This window comes from Labrus bergylta, chromosome 5 (assembly GCF_963930695.1).
Source record: "Labrus bergylta chromosome 5, fLabBer1.1, whole genome shotgun sequence".
NCBI lineage: Eukaryota > Metazoa > Chordata > Actinopteri > Labriformes > Labridae > Labrus > Labrus bergylta.
In genome coordinates this window covers 14,054,980-14,077,073 of record NC_089199.1, presented here as the reverse complement: position 1 = coordinate 14,077,073, position 22,094 = coordinate 14,054,980, and the positions used below count along the sequence as shown (strand labels likewise).

General features: G+C 39.8%; 1 protein-coding gene across 3 annotated transcripts; it reads right to left on the bottom strand.

Moving 5' to 3' along the window:
• Positions 1–408: 408 nt before the first annotated feature.
• LOC109992511 (arf-GAP with GTPase, ANK repeat and PH domain-containing protein 1) lies at positions 409–20,929 on the bottom strand. Of its 3 annotated transcripts, none has more exons than XM_065954903.1 (20): positions 20,088–20,929; positions 18,339–19,572; positions 13,125–13,183; positions 12,928–13,015; positions 12,100–12,185; positions 11,844–11,985; positions 11,630–11,764; positions 11,426–11,547; positions 11,074–11,349; positions 10,291–10,374; positions 9,907–10,011; positions 9,638–9,806; positions 8,594–8,722; positions 8,370–8,507; positions 8,128–8,187; positions 7,412–7,563; positions 5,694–5,784; positions 3,989–4,211; positions 3,496–3,799; positions 409–2,131 (listed from the first exon to the last, which is right to left on the bottom strand). In XM_065954903.1, exons 2-20 carry the CDS (start codon positions 19,483–19,485, stop codon positions 1,850–1,852), a joined length of 3,792 nt encoding a protein of 1,263 aa, XP_065810975.1. In that variant the 5' UTR covers positions 19,486–19,572; positions 20,088–20,929; the 3' UTR covers positions 409–1,849. The 3 variants fall into 3 exon arrangements, with proteins under 3 accessions (XP_065810975.1, XP_065810976.1, XP_020500804.2); XM_065954904.1 differs by having other exon boundaries at positions 20,159–20,929; XM_020645148.3 differs by having other exon boundaries at positions 11,074–11,235; positions 20,088–20,920.
• Positions 20,930–22,094: the final 1,165 nt, after the last annotated feature.

Here is a 22,094-nt window from a genome sequence, read left to right as displayed (position 1 = left end):
TGTCTTTTAATATTGTTTTGTGTCTTTTGTCTCTTAAAAAAATATGTGAATCCATGAAACTTGAACCACCTCAACAGTGGTTGAATGGATGAAAAACATGTATTACTTCAACCTAGAAAGAACTAGGTCAAAGCTAGAAGGGGCTTTTGACAAAAACTGGTCTGATCCAGAAGATCTCACATTGGTACGCTCGTCGAGTGTTAAGCGATGGTACTGCCTGCAGGATCCACCTTGAAACATAAAGCCTCTGTGCACCAACATATGCGATGCAACTATGTGCCGCATGCTGAGGTCTCGCTCACCCTCATGAACTATTGTTCAAATAACAGAAATGGTAATAATGAACGCTTCCACATTTTGAATTAAGGTCTGCCGTGGGTTCAGAAAGAGAAAAGCACACTCAGAAGATAATGGCACAGCTTGGACAGTAGCCTCAGTGTATTGATAATGAATGCTCTATGAATCATTGCATGAGTAAAAAAATACAAATGGAGAGAGATGTTTACATCACAGACATGTACACTCAGCGGAGTTATAAGATTAACACAAAAATACATACATTACTGCAGGAGGGTTGTTTTTTAAGACTTTTTTCTCAAAGGCCCCGTTTTATAGCTCAGAACCTATGCCAAGTTTTAACTTCTTTAACCATACTATTTAATTAGTCACAGGAGGGATAAAATTAGTTAAAAAGAAAATCCCCAAACAGTTCATCAAACCAGAATATATCTCTAAAATACATTAGTATCTGACATAAAGAGCTCAAACCATCTGTTTTTTGTATACATTCAATCAAAATCAAGGCATTGCACTTGTTCTGTTGCACATCTAGTATTACACTCGCCTTGATCATGAGCTGCTGCTGCTGCTGCTGGACGCCTCATGTACAGTGTTCATGTCACACACAGAGAAACAAACATAGAAATCTCCATCCTGGATGTCAGAGTTAAACAGGCAGTTATTAAAGGAAACCGAGAGGCTGCACAGCTCATGAGTACCTCTTTGAGTTTTATACACAGAAACAGCTGTACAAATCATACAATAACAATCTTTAAAATGAAGCACTTTTAATGTTTTAGAATTATATTTTATCAGACCATTTCTATACAGTTATTCTGATTATCTTTAAAACAGACCCTCTTTTTTTAGCCACTGTAAAGGTTTTTTTTTTCTCTCAACACACACAACATAAATTGAAGCACTGAACGACCAGCTGTGCTGAGCCCCTAACACAGTATATGCACTCTGAATGTTAAACTGACATTCACTGTCCGTAGAATAAGGAAGTGTGGACGGGTTTTTTTTAATTTTTTTTTTTATGTCCGAATTTTTAGGCAGATAGAGACGGACTTGAAAGTTTAATTTGTAAACTTATCGCAGTTCTTTTCTTCTGACCCGGAGATGTTCAGCTATGCTGTTTGAGGCCGAAAGCAAAGTCCTGTTCTTAAATAAGAGGAGACTGAAGAAGACTGCATGATGAAATATAAATCATACCAGCTGGTATACAGTGCAATACATTCCTTTCAAATCTGAATGCAGAGGCATCTGGATGTAATGTTCCTTTTCTCTTTGTCTCTGTATAGAAAGTGTATTCAGGAAAACTTTTTTTTTTTTGGTTCAATCATTCTCAAGCAGCGATACACACACACACACACACACACACACACACACACACACACACACACACACACACACACACACACACACACACACACACACACACACACACACACACACACACACACACACACACACACACACACACACACACACACACACACACACACACACACACACACACACACACACACACACACACACACACACACTTCACCACCCTGCATCCTCATTATGACACCGCTCTTCTAGTGGTGCTGTAGCTCAAGCTGGTGCCGCCGCTCCTGTGCGAGATCCTCAGTGTAGTGGCAACTGTCAGGCTCGGTGTCATGGCAACAGGGAAGCTGGATGTTGTAGCAGCTGCAAAGCTGACCGCTGAGGCGACAGAGGGGGAGAGTTCATTAGGACATCCATGCTGCAGCAAGATGTCGACACACTCCTGACTGCCGGCGCCGCGAGCATGAACCAGCGCCGTCTGCCCCTGAGCGTCCCGGTATCGAACATCACAGCCGTACTGAGGTAAAATAAAACCAGATTAGATTTCTGTTTAAAAGAAAACTGTGAGTAATGATACAAACATGGAGCCAAGTGGGATAATACAATGAACTGTGCAAGCAAAATGTGGTGGTCCTCAAACCATCATTTCAAAACTTTACCTACAAGGGAATCGAACAATTAGAGAAATGATCACGATTAAAACAGTTCAAATCATTTGAGAGCTAAACAATCTTTGTTGCTAAGATTGAGAAATAATGCAAGATAGACATGGCGAGGGTGTTTGTAGAAATAAAAACCTTGTTTGGCGGCCCAACCTGCTCATTCTCAATATATAAAATGTAATTTTCCTTTCTTATGCTGTACACTCAATTGTGGAGACGTGAGTACAAAATAAGTAGTACTGCATAGAGTAAAGGTCCTCTGATACATAATATATACTTTGAGGTATTTGAATATTGTAAATGTCCAGATGTTTTTTTTGCTTATTTATTTGTCATAAATGATCTGGTTAAATCTAAGATTGTTTTAAAACAACATATTTGATTATCTCTTCACATTTTAAAAAGGTTTAATCCACCATAACACTTCAAATGAAATACCATCCCATTTTTAAGGCCCATTGCCTTTCACTAGCCTGGTGTTGCTTCAAGTTTTGATGAATAAATGCAGGTCTCAATTAGAGGCCTATTGTTGAAATAGTTTGCAGATCTAATAGAAAAAGAAAAAGAAGTATGGCCAGTTGTCATAGATGCTGTCTTCTAAAGCAAGATCAATAGAGTGATTTCAAATTTCATGTTTAACAATATTCCAATTGTGTACACTTCAATATTCTTTCTGGTTTACATTTAAAAAACATTATACTCCTCCCAATCTTTGCTGTGCATGATTTTGGTTTGAAAATATTTAAAGGCCTGTCTGGAATTGATGCATGTCCTAAATAAAGGCAGGGTCATTCCATATACTGAATTAAATCAAAGCCTGGGTTATAATTTGAAGTTTTACACAATGTTAGAAAAAAACATTTACCTGATAGGACTCTGAAATCATCCCAACAAAGTGTGAGCTTTAGTGCCTTTCACACATAGATAAACATTGATTTGTATGCTGAGTCATCACTTTTTAACACTTTTTGTTATTTGCTAAGGTAATAACTAAGACGTCCTTGCAGGGTGAAATGATTGTTTGCAGGTTTTGCAGCATAAACATGATATTGGATATTTAAGGATTAATTTCACACCTTGTCTACACTGTACTACACTTTTACTCTAACATCATCTTTACTCCTAATTTGAATGTATTCGCTGATATGAAGCCAGCCTCCTTAACAAAAGTTTGAATCATTTCTACATCAGAGACAGTAAAAAAAAAAAAAAAACACACCCAAACTAGCAGCTGTGTCATCACCACGTCACCCTGCTGACAGGCTGCATGCAGAGCCGAGGCGGGCAGTCGCAGCGCCATGAGCGACCTGGAGGAGATGGCCAGGCTGAGGGGGGCGTTCATGTCCTCCTTAGTGCAGTGGGCCAAAAGGAGCAGCAGCTTGGGGAGGTTGTGCTCCATCACTGCCAAAAGAAGACGGCCAGAGAGTGTGATGTCTGGACCCTCGCCAGGAGTGGGAGGAGGCAACGACGCCACAAAGAGTTTCTGCTCATATTTGGCCCTGATCCAAGACTCCCGCTCCTCACTGAGCAAGCAGAGAAAGCAGAGAGACATGATGAATATTCAGTCAAGCACATTTGAAGTTTGCAGTCTTTCATCTTGACAAAGAATTTACTCCTGAACATTTTAAAGTTATGGGAAAAATTTAAAAATCTGCAGCTTATTTGTAGCAACCATTAACTTGAGCCTTGTTTCTATTTGTCACAAACTTTACCGTGTGGCATCAGGTGCAGGTTTACGATGGCCCAGTGTGCGTGCCTCCCATATACTGTTCACCATGTGGTTGCCGATGGCACTGAGAACAAGCGTGAGCTCTCGTGGCAGATCATCGAGGTCCAGCGAGCGGACACGTGACAGGTGAGTCCCCAAGTTTCTGTGGATCCCTGAGCACTCGATGCATATGAGAGCACCCAGGTTCAGACTGGCCCATGTTGGATCTTAGAGAAGAACACAATTAATCAGGCTATGGTTCACTTGATACTGAACTATGTGCATTATGGTTGATAGATTTGAACAATTTGTATATATTCTATGCCATTTAATATTTCCAGTCTGGTGCATTAAGGCAAAGCTGTTAAATCTGTAGCTAATGTCCCAGACAGTCTCTTCTTCTTAAACTCTGTACCTTTAAAGGGTTCCAACATTTGAGGAATATTCAGCACTTATTTTGGTTTGGTTTAAAGATTTCTAAGACACTGATTTTGCTGACCTCATGTCTGAGAACAAGGGTTCATTATGTTTATCTTTGCAGCCCATTGCTTGATATGTGAGAAAGTCTCTAATTGTTTCATTTGGCTTGTAATGAACAGGGACAGTGGCTTGTCAGATTTTTCAGGTTAAGGAAACGAAACCAATTTTTTTTTAATGCAACATGAATCAGATTCAGTAAAACATTTATGTGAGTTCATCTTGTTTGTAGACTTGTAGTCTGTGACTAATTTCAACTTGCTCAGCACACTATCAATATCAATAACACAACATTAAAACAATCTACGTTAAAGTGACATTCCTTTTTTCCACGCTAGAAATGTCCTCAAACTCATGAGACACCAAAAAATTTATATTTATTTTGCCACTCTTAATTCATAAGTGAATTTTCAGCATATTACTTACAAAAAAAAAGTATGTTCTGCAATAAAGTACAACATCTGCAACTAAAGTGTAAATTGTGGCCATTGGTTTTTTAACCTTCTTAACAGGAATGTTCTTAAAGGTATAGTGTGTGACGACTTCTACAAAAGGTTCCTATAGGCTGCTCTATCCAAAGAAATCAAAACAATAAGAGGAGAGCTGCCGTTAACAGGCGTGGCCGACTACAGTATCTGATTCAGGGCTATTCAATCAGGTGCTGTATCGGGTCAAGCTGGGTAGGCGTCTGGATAAAGGCAGTTAGAACCTAGGTGTGTCTGTTTGTCATGAGCTTAAACAGTCATTTGGCCTTGACTGGGTTACCACGGCAAAGAATTGGTAACCAGACCCTTTGACGGAGAGCTGGCACCAGTACCTCCTGTACAGTGGAAACTCAGGATCTAACAATTGTCATCATAATGTCAAAGGAAGTCTTCTTTTGACAGTTAAAGATATACATGTTAAATGTTAAATGTTAAATGAGTGAGCTGTCTCAGAATTCATGCAACTCAGTTTCTTGCCATACCCAGAAAAAACATCTTAACATAACCAAATCTCATTTTCTAATGAAACCTGGGTGATAATATTAGAACATCACAGACTTTGAAATGGAAAAAGAAAAAGAGAGAGAGCAAGGAGCAAATGACAAGTGTGCGGGGGTGGAGTGGTGATGACACATGTACTTCACACATGTAGGCTTCAAATGAGACGAGATGAGTAATCAACCAAAACCAGACTCGGATCTGCACATGCACAAAGAGCTAAAGAAGAGATGGATGTGTGTCACTAACTCGGAGCGTCGCAGTCAACACAGAAGTTGTTGCCCTTTGCGTTGCGGATCGCTTGCAGCGCCACCGCTTCACTCTGGCTGTTTTTGCGCGCCTGTTGAAAACAAACACAGACAGTGCACGGTTAAAACAAGAGAAACACCAGCAAACTAACACTGTGATATTATCGCTTCCAGCTGCTCTCATTGATAACTATTATTATGATTCTAGTGAACAGCCTGTGGTAGATGGCTATAATTAGTATGACCATTTAAATCTTTCAATTATTGGTTTGGCCTCTGTAGACGCACAATTAACACTCATAAAGCAATGCATCATGTGATTAAAGTTATCATTTAGAATCATTATATTAATTGAACATATTATTTTTGGGCTATAATTGAAGTAATTTCACACAACGAACAGAAACTAGCACAGCCTATTTTTAGACAGCCTTGACAGTACAAGTCTGGAGATGTGGCAGGTTTTTGGTAATGGTCGGTCTCATAATTGAAGCAGCAGCAGGATCTGTTTTCTAATGAGATGAGAAGTGAGTCAATGTCAACTTTTCCTAAGAGAAAATGGCTCTTACACTGGAGTCCCACGATGCAAATACACATCACAAAAATATGATTATACAGGCCTCTAAATGTACTACCAAGGGAGGATAAAGTCCCCTTTTAATTTGAAAATCCATTTCAGTAAATTATGCCCAGTGGTTACTTTCTTGTACTTTCTTTACTAAAATAAGTTAAATTCCCTTCAAGTAATAATAGTTTCTTATATCCAAACATTGCAGCCAAACTATGCAGCCCTTTCCACTAAACTGAGTACAGCAACAATCAGTTCCAGCAGTTCACAAGTCAAACAGAAGAAATATTGTGTTTGATATTTTGCTTTAATCTCTGACGTGGTTCATCTCATTCTGCAGACAGTGTTCTGTGAACTATACAAACAATCTCACTGCATTGCTTTCTCTGATTCTCCGCCAATAAAAGTCCTAAGAACTGTTCTGTAACTAATATCAGCAGGTGAAAACACAAATGTTGTTTCAGTCCAGTATCGCGCAACACCACCTGATCTGTAGTAAACACACAAACATGCAGCTGTATAAGTGCTTTGGTAAAAAAAAAGAAAAAGAAAAGGCCTGTTATGTTCTTTGAGATGAAGTGAGACAGCACTTCATTATAATATTCATATGGTTTTGTCTTTTGTCAGTTAAATGATAGCTGCATAAAAGGAATATAACACTATTGCTTCACACAGAGAATGAGCTTAGAAGATACAGATTTAGAATTTTATTACAGAAAATAAATATGCTAAATATGAATCATCTGCGTCTTCTTAATGCTGGAGGGAATCTGAGGAAATATAAGATGTGACGCATTAAAGTCATATGGTTTTTCTTTTGGTGGCTTCATTATATTTACAAAAAAAAAACAGCTCTTTTGTCTCCAATGACTCGTAGTCAGTTTAAGATCTCATGGGGCCTTTTTGTATTAGTGATACACTCATTCAATGCTTTTTGCTTTTCCTTTTCTCTAATACAAATAGATCCTTGTCATGGTTAACGCTCATTCTATGGCAGAAGTGGCAGCTAAATGTGATGAATTAGGGCATTACAAACCCAGTATAGACATAATTAAAGTCAGTCATTTAGAGCAAAGGATGAAAAATGACTGATCATTGCTAAATGCTGTATATAAAGAATACTGTGTGGTGTTTTTTTTTTTCATTCTTGCCTTGTTTTTGTTGCTCTCACACAGCTGCAGGCTAGCCAGGATCTGGCTCTCGATGGCTTGGACCCAGGAGTCCCTCTCCTCTACACTCTGGGCTTCAAAGTGCCACGTTTGGCCAGTGCTCGACACCACAAGGAAATCATAGTTATCCTCATCTGACACAGGAACAAAATGAAGAATTTTTGTGTTTCATTAGATCACATTCTGTCCACTTTAAAAGTTTAAGCAGGAGGAGCTGCTTTAGCACAGTTGGCTGAGCAGGAGCCCCATGCACAGAGGTTACAGTCCTCAACACACTGATCACTGCTGTAACTACAAGCCGTGAACATGCTATCCACCCACACTCTTTCCACATCATTCCTGTCTTGAATAATATTTGTTTCTAAAAGCAAACAGTAGCAGAAATGTTCCGCTCAGCAATACATCAGCAATATTCTGTTAACGTGAATGTCTTCATTTGCAAGCGTCAGAGTAGAATGACATCAAAGCCTGAACATGTTGGATATCAGTTGTATTATAACCACAAATTTGACCTTCATGCTTTGTTTAACGAACATGTAGGTAAAAAAAACAGCTTTGTGGAATGAGTATAATAAGAAAAGTTTCAAGTAAACCCTTTTTCAAAAACATTTTGACAAAGTCAAGTGTCCTTTGGTAAAGCACAGGAAAAGTGGCTCAGATAGATTTGAATAGAAAGCAATGTGAAAGATCAACATTACCTGTTTTGCTCACGTTTCTTAAGCTACCGAGGCTTTTAAGTTTCCACATTTTGCGCTTGGCTGTATGAGAAGACAGAAAACAGAGAAAAAAGAGAAGCATTACATTTTGAAACAATTGTTCACCCTGATATAACAATTTTAAATAATGACTGGTACTTTAAAAAAAAAACAAAAAAAAAAAAACTATCAAATGACTGTTGATTTTATTATTGATTTTTTTTATTGTTGAGTTTAGTGTTTACCGTCTGCTTGCCCAAGTGTTGCATCTCCTTTCATGTTCATACTCTTCTTTCTGCGGTGCTTCTTTCTGTCTGTCACTGGGGAGGAGGAGCCAAAGTCTTTGGTGGAGGAGGAGCTGGAGACACCCTCGACTGCAGAGTCTGATAACAAAAGAAAAGGTCAAATTTAGTTTTGCTTGAATGAGTTATAAGATAAATATATGCACTACTAAAGGTTCCTTCCTCACCAACACTTTGAGCGTGGTTGGACAGTGTAGAGGGGCATCGCTGCACTCCTCTGTTACTCCTCAGGAACAGTGCACCCCCCAGCCCTTCCATCTCCTCCACCTGCAGTAGACTGCTGGCACATACAGGCACTAAAGAGATGATAGCAAGTGTAAAGTTATTAATGGATAAACATGGAATGTAAAACAGAGCTATTGATATTTTTGAAAACAGAATCAGCATGAACACCAGAGGAAACTAAAGATGCAGAGTCTGACTGAAGAAGTCCTGAAGTCTTTCACAAGCTCTTGTAAAACTTGTAAAATCCCTTAGGGTGCTCTTTTGTTCTCTTGCAGAGATTTGCTTCTCTTGCAACTTTTTGTCCTCTGTGGTGCAGATACTTGACCCCTCTGATTTTTTAACTCTTGGAATAAAAGAATCAGTGCATCAACTGCAGTAATGCTTCCCCAGCTCAACTTCACTCCATAGTATTTTGCTATTCCTTAAGTTTAAGAAATACAACTCAGATTATATTTTGTATCATTATTATGCAAACATACATAATTGGGGTAAGGTTTCACTTAAAGGCTTAATATGTGATTTTTCACACTAAAATATAATAGAAATCAAGTATATCCTCTCAAAATAACTCTGTGAGTCATGACTGTCTACAATGGGTGTAACACATGAGTCCCACTGTCTGTGATGCTTTCTGAGTTTTCAGAGTCCTATCTTCACTTTGTTTACATCGCTAGGACGGCCTTCCGACTCATCCCCTCGCGTATGAAAGTTGTTTACTTGAGGGACTAGAGAAAAGAAGAATAGCATACTGTACTCACTGCTTAACTGTGTTTCTAGATCACGCTCATTTCGGGTAAATTTACATGCAGTATAAAGATACGAGCATAATAAAGATCGCTAGCATTAGCATGCTGACACAACAATGCACCCTGAGTTGTTTTGGTTTCATGCTGGTGCTCAAGGGAGACATCTGCTGGAAAATAAAGCCTTATATAGCCGCATATAAAGCCTTTAAATTCAAAACAAAAATGTTTTTTTTATTTGACCTGGGCTGAGGCCATCTGGTCCTGGCACATCTTTAACCCGCCCGTTGAGCCCGACTTGGAGGCCACCGGTGGGTGCAGCGGGTACGGCACGAGGCGGTCTCTTTCCTGGTACCTTTACTGTTACTCGCAGCAGGTCCATCTCTTTCCCTGGGGTGTTCAGCATGTAGTCCTGCCAAGAAAAAAACATCAGCTGTAACAATCCACCTCTCCATCAGAGGTGATTCCAGCAGCATTCTGCTCCACAGCTCTGTGCAAACACAGTGACTCACATTGACACTGGAGTGATAGGACAGTATGCCATCGTTGGACAGCGTCACATACTTCCTCTTCCACTCTTTGTTGAGCGAGTTCCCACTGCGCTTCAGCAAGATGCCCTGATGAAGATGATAAAACATGAAGAGTGAGAATTTATTGTAAATGTCTGGAGTGTTCATCTTGCACATTTCGGCAGCATGATAACTGCCGGCTGCCAAAAAAACGCCCACTCTCCTTTTCATCAGGCCAATATGGGAGATCTAAACACTTCATCTCTCCACAGGATGCAACAGCCTTTACAAATTTGATTTCAAGAGACTACTGATGTGATGTCCTCTGTACAGGGTTATTTCCTACATCATATTTGTTTCTACATTATGTTTAAACCTGCATATTACCTGTTTGATGGGAATGCAGCGCCCACTGCCAAGATCGCCCTTAAAGTCTGCACTCCTTCTGTTTGAGTCGCTGCCTCTGCGACCCTAGACAGTTGAGAAAACAATGGCAAGATTTGTATATGAAGATATCATTTAGGTACAATCAAATGATTTAAAAAGCCATTAAAATGACTGAGGAATGATTTTTTGCCTACTGTAAAAGTGAACGACTAGTAAAAAGAAGTTTATTACTTTTATGTTCAGCCTGCCTTATATTACAGCTCTTTATAAAGCATTCAATATTTTTTCCCATAACACATCCCGTTGGTCTCAGCAGTTCCACTTATATGCCAAACCATATAATGGTCAAATTATTCATACATATGGTTGTTTAATGCTTCAGGTTTTAGGGTTTTCAAACACTGAAGAGATTCTAGTTACTGTATCTTAAAAACATTCAGGATAAAAAGCATCTACCCAACACAAGCTTACCTGGAAGAAAATGTTTTTACTTTCCTGACGAATTAAGTCAAACCCAAATTATAGTGCACAGGGAATGGCCATAAAATTGAGTGAAGAAGTAACATTTTATACTTATACTATAGTGCTACCCTGGGGTTTCTTACATTAGACCATAGTTTGTCTTTAAGTGCCTATAATCCTGACAAGTACTTCAAGTTTTATGACTTTTAAAAAAAAAAAAAAAACAGAAAAAGAGGAAAAGCTAAAAGTATAAAAAAATAAAAGGGTTCATAAACAGGTTTGCTTGAGTTGCTTCATATGGATAACTTGACCAGTATGTACCGCAAATCTGGGCGTGCGTCTCCGTGTGGTGCTGCGGACTGACCCAGGCGTGGCACCTTCCTGTCTTTCGCCTCTGGCTGCCTTGCCGATGTCTTTATGGCTGATCACAGGAGTAGAGGGAAGTGATGAGGAGTAATCACTGCTCTGACCACCGTTACTGGCCTGACGAGAGGAAGGAGCCGGAGAGAGAGGGGGCGATGAAGCGATAATTGAGCAGAAAAGGGAGATAATTGAGTTTGTTCCAACTGTATTCTCGAAAATAGCCTGACAGCAACCCTGAAATAAACAATACATTCAACACATGAAGTGGTGCAGCTCATTACCATTTTTAGACAGTTTGGAACAGTTTTACCTGTCCTGGAAACACACCAGACACTGGGGTGGAGCCTCCAGAGTGACTTGGAGAGTTAGGGAGAGATTTACAGGACGCCAGTAGAGCAGCTTGCTTCTTGGCTGCCATGATTTTCTGAGCAGCTGTGGAACAAAAACAACAAACATAAGCAGGCACATATCATTCTTATTCCTGAAACTTCATCAGAAGCATCCTGATACATACCATCGGTAAAGACTCTGTTCACGTTGAGCCCGTATGTGGCGCAGGTTTCATAGTATGTGCAGCGCCGAACATCTGAGCAGAGCTGCCGGGCCCTGGCATCATCGATTACTCTGGGGTTGGTGCTGCTGATCTTATCTGGAAAATACACAAAACAATACAAGTCTACCTCTGCTATTATTTGACTCACAGTTCATCTTGTGTGCGTGAGTCTTACCCTGAGTGCCAACTACTATGAAAGCTATCTCCGATACAGGTCGGTGGATGGCAAGCTGGTGGTAGATTTTGTAAACTTCCTGGAAGCTGGACTCGTTTTCCAAACTGAAGACTAATATAACTGCATCCACCCAAGTTGCAAACTGTACAGAAGAGGAGAAGCAGCAATCAAAAGACAAAGCAGAGCGCTGTTAGCAACTAGTTAGTTAATTCAAATATGAAGTATAACGAGTTGTCAACATCAGTTTTCAACCAACCTGAGCATCTGGGAGTTCCGTTTCTTCTCTGATAATCAGCAAGTGGCTCTGTCCATCTACCAGGACGTCCTTGATGTACTGGCGCCCTGTATGTACACACAGTATACCACATGAATTGTTATTTATAACGTTTAAGGTATGACCTGGCTCTTCATTATCTTTTAGTCAGTATTAAAGTTGATCACTGAACCAGCGTAGGGCAGCCATCTTCACACGCAGGGCAAACTCAAACGCTCCACTCCCTGACCAGACCAGTTTTTATAATTTTATAGCTTCCCATTGATGAACATCGGAAACACATAGTTAGCTAAATCCACAGCATCATCAGGCTATATTTCAATGTAAAACAACATATTTAATTTATAACCCGTTATGTAAGTGATTACAGCTAATATAAGAATTCAACCAATTAGCTAGCCCTTATTTCTGACTGTAAGGCATGTATGCATTTATGAATGTTGGCTATGCTATTGCATCGTTCCTATTGTTTCCTCTAGTAGGCTACTATCAAATTGTAATGTTACGTGGAAGTTATTGAATGCTAACATTAGCTATGGATTTATACAATAGTCCATTGGTTATCAATTATGTTGATGGAACTTTAAATATGAAAAGCTCGCCCTGAAGTTTTCACCTTCCATGGTGTTCAGTTGCTTATCAATCAGAAAGCGGGTACATTTGTCAGAATCCCTGTGTCCACACAGTATTACAAAACAGCTTCCCAAACTTAGCTTACACAAAAGAAAAAGGTCCATCTTGTGAATTGACAGTTGTGTATCATGAAAAAAAAACATGTAAAGGTCGTAGGTGAGGACATATAAAACAAACCCTCAGCGTTCTCCAGCTGCAGGTAACTTCCTGTTAAATGTCTGTGAACCAGAGCAGACTTCCCACTGCACAGACCTCCCAAAACACCCTGAAGAGCATACACAGAGAGAAAGAGACACACACACATTAGAAACCCCTAAAAAAACATGAAATGACACATGCAGGTTTGTGAAATAAACATTTGTCCTAATGCTCACCAGGTGAAGCTCTTGTATCGTTTGGCTCATGGTCCATTCTTGACTGCTTGTGCACACAGCTGCAGGGGAGAGTATTAAAAGCAAAACAGGAGGAGAGGATGTTTATTCATCAAACTTGAGAAATATACTTAGACAGTAAAGATTTAAAGTATAGAGATAGAAACTATCGGGGGGGGGGGGGGGCAGGGCAGGATAGAAAAACAGCTAAGCATCATTTGAGTATTTAAACAATTATCATCATAATTATTATCTTACTTTTAGATAGACAGCTAGCTATGACAACAAAAGTGGTTGGCAAGCGAAACGTTATCAACCCTGAAACTGTTCTTTTTAACATGATATATCCAAATTAGTCACCAAACTATAAGTGAATTAACGTTTAGAGTGTATGCATCTTTACAACACTGAGCAAAGCCTAAACTGGTTTCTTACTTAGGGAAGCTAACTAGGCTAACAGTACTCCTGCTTTAAGTGTTCGTGCTAATCTGAAAAGGCCTAGTCTACACCTATTTTTGAAAATAAACACGCGTTGAAGTTGATATAGCACTAATTGTCTACATTTGGCGATTTTAATGACTTTGTTTTTTAAAAGTACCCTATTAATAATGCTGGTTTTGTAGCCTAATAGCCTACTGGTAGCCAGATTTAGTCAGACTGACTGTGGACCACAGTGAGCGGAGTGAGACTGTATAGAGCACCCTGATATTCATCGTGGTGTACAATTATGCAACTTCTAAACAGTTTTATAACCATGCCAGCTAGCTTTAGTTTAGTATAATAGTGTTAGACAATCCACATGTGTGCCTGTTATTTTCAGTAGTCTCCTTGCAGGTCATTCATTTATTTCTGTATTGTATAAATCTATAAAAAAAAAAAAAGGTTTCAAATGTCTGCATTGAGGTAGTTGATCTGTTTTCAAACCAGTAAGTGCCAACTGAAAGAAGGACATATGATTCTTGTGGCTTTGTGGTATCAAGAAGGTAAAATCAGATTGAAAGACTTTTGAAAGGGCCTGATTCACATCAGAGTTCAAATCTGCAACAACAAAAAAAATGCTTTTGCTTGTCTTTTGTTACTTTAATGTGCAATTTATTTCTGATAAGCTATAATAGAATTTACTTTTTCAGAAATTATTGAAGAAAAATGCAGTCAAGTGATTCGACATCTTATGTAGGTGGAGTTAGACATCAGCATCCCTAGGGATTAGAAAGACTCATTCCTCAGAGAGTATAGTCTTTGACTAAAATATCACTATCAAGACAAATGCTTTCATTTAAACAAAGACAAGGGTGATGGATCTGTTGCAAAGCCTCAATAATAGAGTTGTGTTTGTCTTTGATTTCTGGCTTTGGTGATAAGGACTTACATTTGTCAGTGACTAAAAGATGACAGATTGTTAATAATAAAAACCTACATTATGCTCCAAGTGACACAGTGATAAATAGTTGAAGATTAAGACCAAATATATCTCCTTCACTGCAGTAGTGTGATCACAATAATTTGCTAGCTGTGCTTGTTTGTTGTGCAGCAGTCAAGTCGAGTCAAACATTATTTATATAGCACACACAAGGCAACACAATGTGCTTCACATTAAGTGAAACAATCACAAGTCCTAAAGCGCAAATAAAGAAAAGAGTTATAAAAGAGATAGCGCTCGTACCTGCATACATGTACATACATACACACCCAGATGCACATTCACATACATATTAATATCAAGTGTCAAGATAAGTACAACACACTGGCAGTGTAGAAAGTCAAGCTTTTATCAGATTTGGCGCTGATGAATGTGGTACACAGGGTTAGCTTTATCTATGCTGCTCTTTACTGGGGTCACAGTGATGGACTCACTTCACTGTAACAACTGTTTAAATCTATCATCAAGCCTGTTCTTGTTATATTTCTTAGCTAACTCACTCACAAGTTGAATTCTGAGGTCAGCTATATATTTCAACTCTACAAATTACAGTTAATATTCATCAGAAGCCAAATGATCTCATATTTAGCCAGAAAGAAATATTCAACCAGTGCTTTATCATCAAATATCTCCTCTCTTTCAGGGCTTCAGAAGTATTTTGAAACAACTTGTAATAAAACAGATCAAACAAGTCCAGCCAAATGAGAAAAACCTTAAAACATGAGATTTCCTCTATCAAAGATAAAATTTAAATTCAAAGGATTATTGAATGACTCGCTCAGAAAATCTTTGCCAGGCTGCACTTAACATTCTGCTTTGAGAGCCTTAGCTCTAACCTCAGTAGAATTGCAGCTGAGGGGCCTCTGCGATTGGAGATTCAACAAACAAACACACACACACACACACACACACACACACACACACAGTTATGAAGGACACCATACACACACACACACACATACACACACACCTGCAGATATACTGACTGCCAGTGAGGATTCATGCAGACAAAAACACTCTCAATAATTCTGTCAAAGAGATGAAAATCTGTGCAGAAATCATGATCAGAAGAACACTGTTTTATTCACACACACACACACACACACACACACACACACACACACACACACACACACACACACACACACACACACACACACACACACACACACACACACACACACACACACACACACACACACACACACACACACACACACACACACACACACTCTGAAGTTGCTGGGTCACGTTGTGTTCGGGCGGAGACACAGACGTCGGTCGGCTCTCTGGGGACACAGATTCTAACTTTAAAAAATCCCCTTCATCCCCATCTTTGGGCAATCCCCACGCCCCTTCACTCCCCTCAATCAAGAGCGTCACTGCACAGACCAAATAGCATCTCTCACTGCTTGCTGTTGCCATGGCAACTCAGTTTTCCAGAAGCCTCTAGCCAGGGTCTCTATACAATAAATGGTCTCTCATGGATCCAGCAGCGAGTATGAGCGGCACAGAGACACGATGTCCACCTGTGCACACATGGACTGGAATAATGTTCCTGTGTTTTGATAATACACATTCATATTTTCTTTAAAAATGTGATCAGTTATGTTATTGATATTTGTGGTACAAAAATACTTAGTATACTGTTTGCAAACACTTTAAAAAAATATAGCTTTAACGAATGAATAGGCTCTATTTGAAGGCTGATTAACTCCACACACAGAGCAGGAAGTGACATGTTCCCGCTCTCTTCACCATGAACACAGCTCTGTGTATCCCCAACCTTAATTATTCATGTCCCACTTACTACTGACAAATTATTCAGAGCCGTCTCCGTTACCACAGTCTCCATTAAAGATGATTTTTATTAGATATCAATAAAGATTAAAGATTGAGTAGTTTCCTTTATTTCAAAGAGACATGACTGAATGTGTCATAAAGTGTTTTTCAGGTTTTTGTTTTTAAGCTGAACTCATTTCTGTTTGTTTTTAATTTCAGCGCTTGAAAGAGAGTGAGCACATTAATCATCATAATATAGCATACATTTTGGCAAGAAGAGTATTCTCTTTCACAACAAAGTAGTAGTGATGCTTAAAAGAACAAGCTGTTCTTTCCGTGCAAACTTTGTCTGAAACATTCAGAAGGTTTGACTCTTGTTTTTATTTGGTTTGAGGTTAGTTTGAAATATTTTAGTCTTCCAAAAAAAATACATTTATATAGGCCTATTAACCATCATTTCTTAACAGACCTTTTTTAGGACTGTGAGATTTTTTGAAAAAAAGAAAGAAAAACTAAACAACTAATTGACCTTTAGATACCTTAAGCAGCATTTTCATTGTAAATCTATCAATTATGTTTGGCCTGAATTTATTATCTATTATATCATGAATCTGAGAATTTGTGGCATTGATTTTTTTTGGTCCTTAAATTATCAGAAAAGAAACAAAAATGTCCAAGACAAGTTCCTGAAATGCAATATGAGGTTTTCAAAGACCTGTTCTTGTCTGAACACCCCAGTAACTCTGAGAACCGTAACAGATACCCAAGATAAGCTGCAAAATGTCTCTTGTTGAGATGCTTATAAAAGTTTTATTTTACCTAAGTAATGACTGAATGATTAATGGATGATAATAATACTTCATCTTTTTCCTGTCATCTGATAGAATTTTCAGCAAATTGTTTCCTTTCGTTTTGATGTCATCGATGAAGCTGAGTCAATGTTCAAAAATGAGTCTTTGGTGGAGTGAAATATGACCAATCACATATAACATATGATTCATCTTTTAATGGTTTATAATTAATATTAACATTCTGTATACAGTATATAGATGTATTTTTTATGATAGTTTTTTATGCTAGTCTTCTTTTTGCAGCCTCATTGTTAGACTTTCAAATATTTTCAACATTCATCATATTTAATTATTTTTCAGCTTTAATATGACATTTCAGGAACAATGAGAGCTTAGGTTGGTGATGAGAACAGAATTGTTTCAACAATTTCAAACAATCTTACCTAGACCTGATCTCAGACAACCTGCAGATACACCAGCTGCTTGATCTTCATGTGAAGTTTAAACCAGCCTCTTGTACACTGATGCTTTTCATTAAAGGTTTTAAATTAACATGCATCCATGTTTACATGTGCACTTCTCCCAAATGCCAGGAATGGGCATACACAGAAAGAGACATCCTACTATATCCAACTATCGAATTTCCCTCTGGGATTAATAAAGTATTTCTGATTCTGATTCTGGTAACAGCTTATTTTTTAGCTTTTTACTTTAGCCAAATTTAGATCCACTTTGCATCTAAATTATCACCCTATAGATGAACATTTGCTTGATAGTTAGGTATAACAACTGTGTAATCTACAGCACAATACAATACAATGAATTTGAGGAGCTTTAGGGCCATACAGGGACATTAAGTGTGAGCAAGACTTTGCTTCAGGTCCACACAACTCTAGACAGTAATCATAATGACAATAAAAATAGTATCACAATAAAACAAGACAGTACTTGTAGTTGTTTAGTTTCTAGCCTGTAAAGGGAAACACTAGACGGGACAGTTTTTCGCATCAAAGAGTAGTTTTCTATCTATTCCACAGAGTTGTGTGAATGTTGATCTGTCAGTTCATGAGACAAACTGCTTCTTTAATGACTGTCTTCCTCTTTATTTTGTTTAATTAAGTGCAGCACTCCAGGTCTTTTAATTAATAGATGTATGAAATTATGAGGCAGAAATGTTGAGAATATGGCAACACCACTTGTTTTCAGGTTAAGAGGAGGTCTTACCTTCCTCCTCACTCGAGCCTCTCTCCATAGCCGGATAGAGGGGCGGTGCAGCGTTGACACTGGACGGTGCAGCTGCACTTTTGGTGAAAATGCCACTGATGAACTTGAGCATCTTCCTGTCTCGAGGTGGAGCTCTCTGGATGGTTCCTCCCTGAGCCTCCTTCCCCCTCCTCGGGTCGTCAGAGGGGGAATGTAGGTCGCTGTTATCCAGAGTACGACTTGTACCTTTCCTCTGAGGCCTGGATGTGTCAGTGGCAGGAGGTGCAGGGAAGGAAACAGAAACTGTCTTAAATCTCTCTGCCTGAGGGCTGTCCCTGGTCATGATCCCAGAAAATCCCCCGCTCATGGGTGCTCCTGGGCGAATCAGTGTCCCCCTGCCGTCACTGTCGGCCCAGGACGCCCTGTAGGGACCCAGAGTCGTACCTGGCACTATGGGGGACTGGTCCCCAAAACGGTTATCTCTTCGATCCAGAGTCTTAGCAGAATGATAGAGGCTCGTGTTAGCCTCTCTGAGGTCCCTCCAGCCACCAGAGTTTCCACCTGCCCCTGTATGTGACCTCATGAGGACTTCAGGTCTCTGGCTGACCGGCTGCTGAACAGAGAAAGGGAGGCTGCAACGTGAGCGACTGTTCAGGTCTGCTCCATTTTCTCCCTTAAGATACAACATGGGGGGCTCCCTGTAGATCTCTGTCTTTGGCCGCATGGCGTCCGAGCGAGGCCCCTCCCTGCGAAAGGTCCCCTCAGAGGTAGTTCCTCCGTACACTTTGACCATCTGCCTAACAGGTGGGTGCACAAAAAAAGTGTCTTTGCTCTTCCCAACTGATACGTCCTTTTGTTGCCCACGTGTTTCCCTCCTCTCAGGCTTTCCCCAGCTTTCAATAGGGCTGCCATACTTAACCTGCACCTGCTCCGATTCTTCTTCCTCCACCAGCTTGGTATCTTTTTCCTCTTGTGTACACACAGGTCCTTCTTCCTTTTCAGGGACATCCTTCACGTCCTGCTCCTCCTCCTTCTCGGGGCTCCCTTCCCCCTCTGTAAGAGCCTCCTTCTGGTTCTCAGCTACATCGTCTGGCACAGCCTCAACCTTCACCAGAGTGAGGGAGATGAGATAGGTGGTGCGTTTCTGCGGGTTGATTTCCTTGCTCATTGGGGCAGCAGGCTTCAGCACAGTGGCAGCCACTTTCTTACTCTAGCCAGATCTGCTCGCCTCAGTCACAACAACATGGACCAAAGACTAGAGAAGAGGAGACAAAATATCAATCACAGACGTCTAATATAACCTCGTTTAGTTGATTGTGTCTCATATCAGGCCTCAAAGCGTGAGTTCTTTCTCAACAAAAACATGAAGAGTCAACGATAGAAGAGAGATGTTTTGGGTTGGAAATGCCAAGAATATATTCAAAATGCTGACCCAGAGGTGGAACAAGTCTAGACCAATTTTTTTAATGCCTCCATTAATCCTCCTCAATGCACACCGCTACTACTTCTCTTTATCACTGATTCATTCATAATCCTCCCCTCTCTCTCTCTCAGCTATCCTTTTAAAAATCGTTGATTCTGTTTTGATCTGACATGCAGACTCGAAATAAGCAGACATTTCTATTTTTTTTCCTGTGTTGATGCCAGGCTGGAATTATGCAACAGTCAATACATTAGCTTGATCCATCTTTTGACAAGGACTACAATGAATATTGGCAGATTAATCCCACTTAACTCCACTGTGTGTCTTTGCTTTTGCTCATATCGTACCTTCATTTTTCCAAAAGGATATCCATCCCACAGTCCCTTGTACATTTGATTTGTGGTGAGGATTATCTCACCATCAGATTACCATTCATATCCAACAAGGCTGAGGGAGCCTCCAGATGATGAGTCCAAGAAGGGGGGGAAAACCGGTGAAAGAGAACAGGTTGCAAAAATACACTGAAATGGAAATCATTCACTTGTCACGAAGCGTCTAGCAGCTGGAGCCTCCATTCGACAATGTCATGCATAAAATTATGTATGAACGGTGCGAGGGTCACAGAAAGATGCAGGAAAAAACATCTGTTGTTATGTCTCCAGAATTTTTTGGGGGTAAAAAAAAAAAACAGAAAAAAGATGATGAAGTAGCCAGATTTCAATGCCTCCTTGTGCCTGTATCCTTCCTCTGGGGAGCAGCTTCTTTCGTTCACCGCATCCTCTTCTTGGAGCGCCTGATCCAATTAGCAAGTCAATAAAATGTGTCTGTGAGGCAGAGGAAGCCCACCAGCTCACTACAGCCCCTCCTCCCTCCTTTTTTTTTTTTTTTTTTTTACCTCCTCTCCTTGCTGCCTCAGAGCCTTGCAGCCCCCCTGCTAGCCCGCTGCTGTTAGCCTGTCTCACAACCAGCTCCGCATCCGATCCAGACTAAGGATGAGGCTCACAATGAGGTGGTGGTGATGCTGATGACGGTCAACCTTGCAAGGGTTTATCAGGTTTTTATCTGTGCCGACACAACAAAAGAGACAGGAGGTGGGGGAAAAAAAGCCTCTCCTGCCAATGCATCTGCTCTGTCTCCAGCTCTCCTCTCTCCCTTTTTTTTTTCAAAGCAATTTATGAGCAGCTTCAGCTTCCTCCTCCTGCCACACTGCCTGTCCCCTCTGAGGGGGAGAGCAAGCTGGAAGGAGGAACCTGGACATCTGTGGGTCATTGTTACAGGAGAGAAAGCAGAAGCAGCTTCATGCAAAGAGGATACAATGGTTGCCGATGTAACAGTGTTGATGCTTCCACTTGCCATCACTTAGTATGTCATTACACAGGGAACAAACTGAAACTCATTTGGGTTTTGATGAAAAGGCTGTAGAACATGAGGAGAGGGAGGAAAACATCTTCTTGCTGCTAAAACATGCACAAAATATCTCCTCACTAAGAAACGGCTTCTCCCTCTTCTCTCCGTGTCTCCTCATCTTTAACCTGACTGAAAAGGATTAAAAAAATCAAGTTAATTGGCATTTTTTTAGCCACTCTTTCAGATAAATATGAGTTTGTAGATCCTTTACAAATGACATGAATATTTTGCAGCAATCAAACCACATCAAACAAGATTAGACTAAACCTCAGAGGGTGGAGACGCTATGCAAAAATAGAAGATGTGAATATCTGCTTTGGAAAATGGATAAAGATTATGTGTGCACATGAATATTTTACATAGCAAGTTTTTTTGATTTAAGACAAGACTGTGGTTCTTTTTAGGTCAGAAACATGGAAGAAATAAGAGGTTACATTTTTAGATCCCAAACTCAGCATGGGGAAGATTATTTGCACCATCTATTTTATTTCAAAATACACTTAATATTAATAAATGGGTGTGCTTTATTGATGCGATTGTGCCAACAAATAGTCTATTTTGAAGAAAAGTGTGACATTCATAACAGTTTAAGCTTAATTTTGATAAAGTCAGTTTCTGCTGGTTGAGTATTTCACTTCTTAAGGGACATGTTACGGCAATTATGTTTTCAATGTTGAGTTAAATATGCAGCTGGGGCGGCCCATTAACAAAGCCTTGTACCAATTCTGGAAACATGGGCAAACAGCCAGTCTAGCTCTGTTGAAGTGTTGTATAAAGAACCCATCTACAAGCACATGAAAGTTCACAAACAAATATGTATGACATACATACATTTCCATTGAAGAACTTAAAATATGAAAAGGGAATATAGCAGGAATGGCACATAAGAACACGACAAGGCATGTTTTACATCATGGTTTGTGTGGATTAAACAAATAGGATAAAGT

What these genes read in the sequence shown, in the direction of transcription:
- LOC109992511 (XM_065954903.1), bottom strand. Translation starts at nt 19,485, where the DNA reads ATGAGCAAGGAAATCAACCCGCAGAAACGCACCACCTATCTCATCTCC. An exon ending in CGATACAAGAGCTTCACCTG is followed by an intron (nt 13,016 to 13,124) that starts GTGAGCATTAGG and finishes TATGCTCTTCAG; the next exon opens with GGTGTTTTGGGAGGTCTGTG. An exon ending in GCAGCTGGAGAACGCTGAGG is followed by an intron (nt 12,186 to 12,927) that starts GTTTGTTTTATA and finishes GTGTACATACAG; the next exon opens with GGCGCCAGTACATCAAGGAC.